The 2,869-nt window shown below is 32.4% G+C and overlaps 1 protein-coding gene across 1 annotated transcript; it reads right to left on the reverse strand.

The window, feature by feature from the left end:
• Positions 1–12: 12 nt before the first annotated feature.
• On the reverse strand, positions 13–2,659 carry LOC110444382 (vesicle transport protein USE1-like; the record flags this gene model as incomplete). Its single annotated transcript, XM_021488763.1, has 2 exons — positions 13–2,120; positions 2,490–2,659. Coding segments are annotated over 2 exons (371 nt in total), but the record flags the coding sequence as incomplete, so codon positions are not given.
• Between the last annotated feature and the right edge of the window lie 210 nt (positions 2,660–2,869).

A 2,869-nucleotide genomic window follows, 5' to 3' on the forward strand; every position in this document is an offset into this window, starting at 1 on the left:
TGTAATTGTACATGTTAATTGACACGAATAAAATATGGTTTAAACCAACTAAAACAGGGATGTACATCAGACACTTAAATACACATTTTACAATACACCAATCAACGTTGGTCCTCCCTCAATGATTTACGTAAAAATCCAATTTTTATTCTTTCAATCAAAAATATAATGTTAAAAGTCATGAAATGTTTAACACATTGCTACACATATTACTTTTTGAACTTGGGTATCTAGAACCTCTGGCTTCAACCATTAAAAAATTGTACCACAACTGACAAATTTGCCTGATGTGTCAGTTAAAAAGATCAACTTGTTCATCAGAAATTTATTCTGATATCATTTTGAAGACAGAGAGGGCATACATTATTCATAATTAAGTGATCTAAATAGTTTTAGATGTCTGGGAGAAATAAAAATTACTTAATTTGTGAACTATGCATTGATTATTTTCCAGACAATCAACCATGCAGAGTCATATTATGAATCACAAAACAAAAAGGTCAAAAATACAATGTTCACACACTTGATGATTTGTACATGTTATGTATGTCAATGAATAACAGATCCAATTACACCGATAAACAAGGAGGAGATTCATGCTGGCACCTCATCATCACATGAGGGAGGACATACTTTTATGAAACCATTTACCAGTAATAAGTTCTGGTTCACAGTTAAGCCAATCTTGTTTTTGAAAGGTTTTATACATGAAGGTAATGTCTGGCAATCAACCCCTCTTGGATACAGGATTCAAGTTAAGGAATAGCCTGGAAACCAAAACTGTCTCTAAGGACTATAAACCAAGGATAATGGAGGACCATCTTCCTGGGATTGGTAAGGTCCAGAACTACCCACTATGTAAGGATGACCTCCTGGGCTTACCACTGGTAAAATACTGTCTATAGATATATACTGTTATTGCTGTTGTAAAAATACAGCTAATTTGTAATTTCTGAGGCACAATAATTTAGTTAGTCTACTGAAGCTGTAAGAATTCTAGGCACAATACATGACAAGTCCCATTTTGCTTTACACGTCCTACTGTACTATTTATATTTGTAATGGTAGTGATTGGTTTCTTTGCAATCTTCTCTTGGATGGAAACTGGAGTTATGTATAAACAGACTTTTTGAATATAATTTGAATAATATAGGAGGAAAAGGTTCCCACTCACTATTGGTTTTCTGTGTTTACTGAATTTAGAAGGACACCCAGCAAATCTTGATCTTTATTGAAAATTTAAGAAACCTCTAATAATTAAATTTTATATTACTGTTATATGTAACATTTGTAGCATGTTAAAATCTTTACTTTTATATAAATATAACATGCCCTGTACAGTCACTGAATTTTAAACAAATTATACATACAGCTACCATAATTCTCAAGTAGCACACACCTATTTCATCCTTGCATACTTCTAAAACCTATACCTATATTGTACTATAAATGTGATTATTTTAGCAGTAAACCCTATCATCATATAGTAAAACTAATGGCAGTAGAAATGTTATAAAATTTATTTTCACTGGAATATTAATGCAGCACCTTTATTCATCTGCGGCAATACACCAGAGGTGGTATGCAGATTATTGGAAGAAGAAGAGGATTCCAGCATAGGAAGACATTTTTTATCAAAACAATAACAGATTGATACACGAAGAAAGAACCCATGCATTAACTCATGGTCACTCCTATCAGTAAGGGATCAATGTTCTGATTTATAAATTTCAATCATTAAATATTCCTCCAGAGAGGTATATTTTATGGGGGTGTTTTTAGGGCACCAGAGCTGTTAACATATAACTACATTTATAGTATAATATAATTCCACAAAACCAAACACTATTCTATAAATAACTCACAAACGTCTTTCGTACAACAACTCCCGTACTGTATTACGTTACACAAATCTTTAATCATAAATCCTCGTCATAGATGTAATGTTTCTTAGGGAAAAGTCTGATGAACATGATCATAAATAAAAACATCATGATAACGACAGCCAGCATAACCCACATACACCAGTCACAGCCCTTCGTGTGTTTCTCCACCTTCTCACTGACCGCGGCTAGCTTGTTATAGTTCACGTCGGCCAGCTTGGTCGTTTCCATCACTTTCTGCAAAGAGAATTTTAACAATACATAATTCAAAACTTGATTTCAAAAACATTGTCACCGGTTTGAAGTTGAAAGTTTCTTTTGCATTAGAATGGTATTGAGCACAATATCCTGGACAGCTCTTTTTCAAGATAAATTAAACCAAGCATGGTTTGACAAAAAGTTTATAGAGAGATAATTTTCTCTTTCTTTTTTGAATACATAGGACAAAGAAACAGTGCTCTAATTTTTTAATTGAAGAAAGTTATTCTTTATAAACTTTTATATCTTCAAATATATTTGATTTTTTTCTATTATTCAACACCTACCATCATCATTATAAGACCTGTTTATAGGTATCTAACACCTGTATCAACTACAACTGTTTACCTTGCTATCCTCCTTCACTATTCTACCAGAGTCTCTCACACTGTCTTTCAGATTCCTTGTCAACATCAGCATTTCATCAGCAAGTCGTTCCTGCATCTGGTGATGGTGTTGTATGAGAGAATCAATGTCCTCCTCGTCCTGGGGATTATGTTGTCCAAATCCAGTCCCATCTTAACAACAAAAATATTACCAGGGTATCTGTACTGTAAATGATAATGATATTAATCACTGTACCTATTTACTTCATATATTTTTTTCCTAGTATCGTATTTTAAAGATTTAAAAACAAATTATATATAAAAAAAAATAACAATAAGTGAAGCAGGTTGTAAGTGATATAATAGTCTTTTATAAAGTTGTAAGTAATATAATAGTCTTTT

Source organism: Mizuhopecten yessoensis, unplaced genomic scaffold, assembly GCF_002113885.1.
Source record: "Mizuhopecten yessoensis strain PY_sf001 unplaced genomic scaffold, ASM211388v2 hete_36112372, whole genome shotgun sequence".
NCBI lineage: Eukaryota > Metazoa > Mollusca > Bivalvia > Pectinida > Pectinidae > Mizuhopecten > Mizuhopecten yessoensis.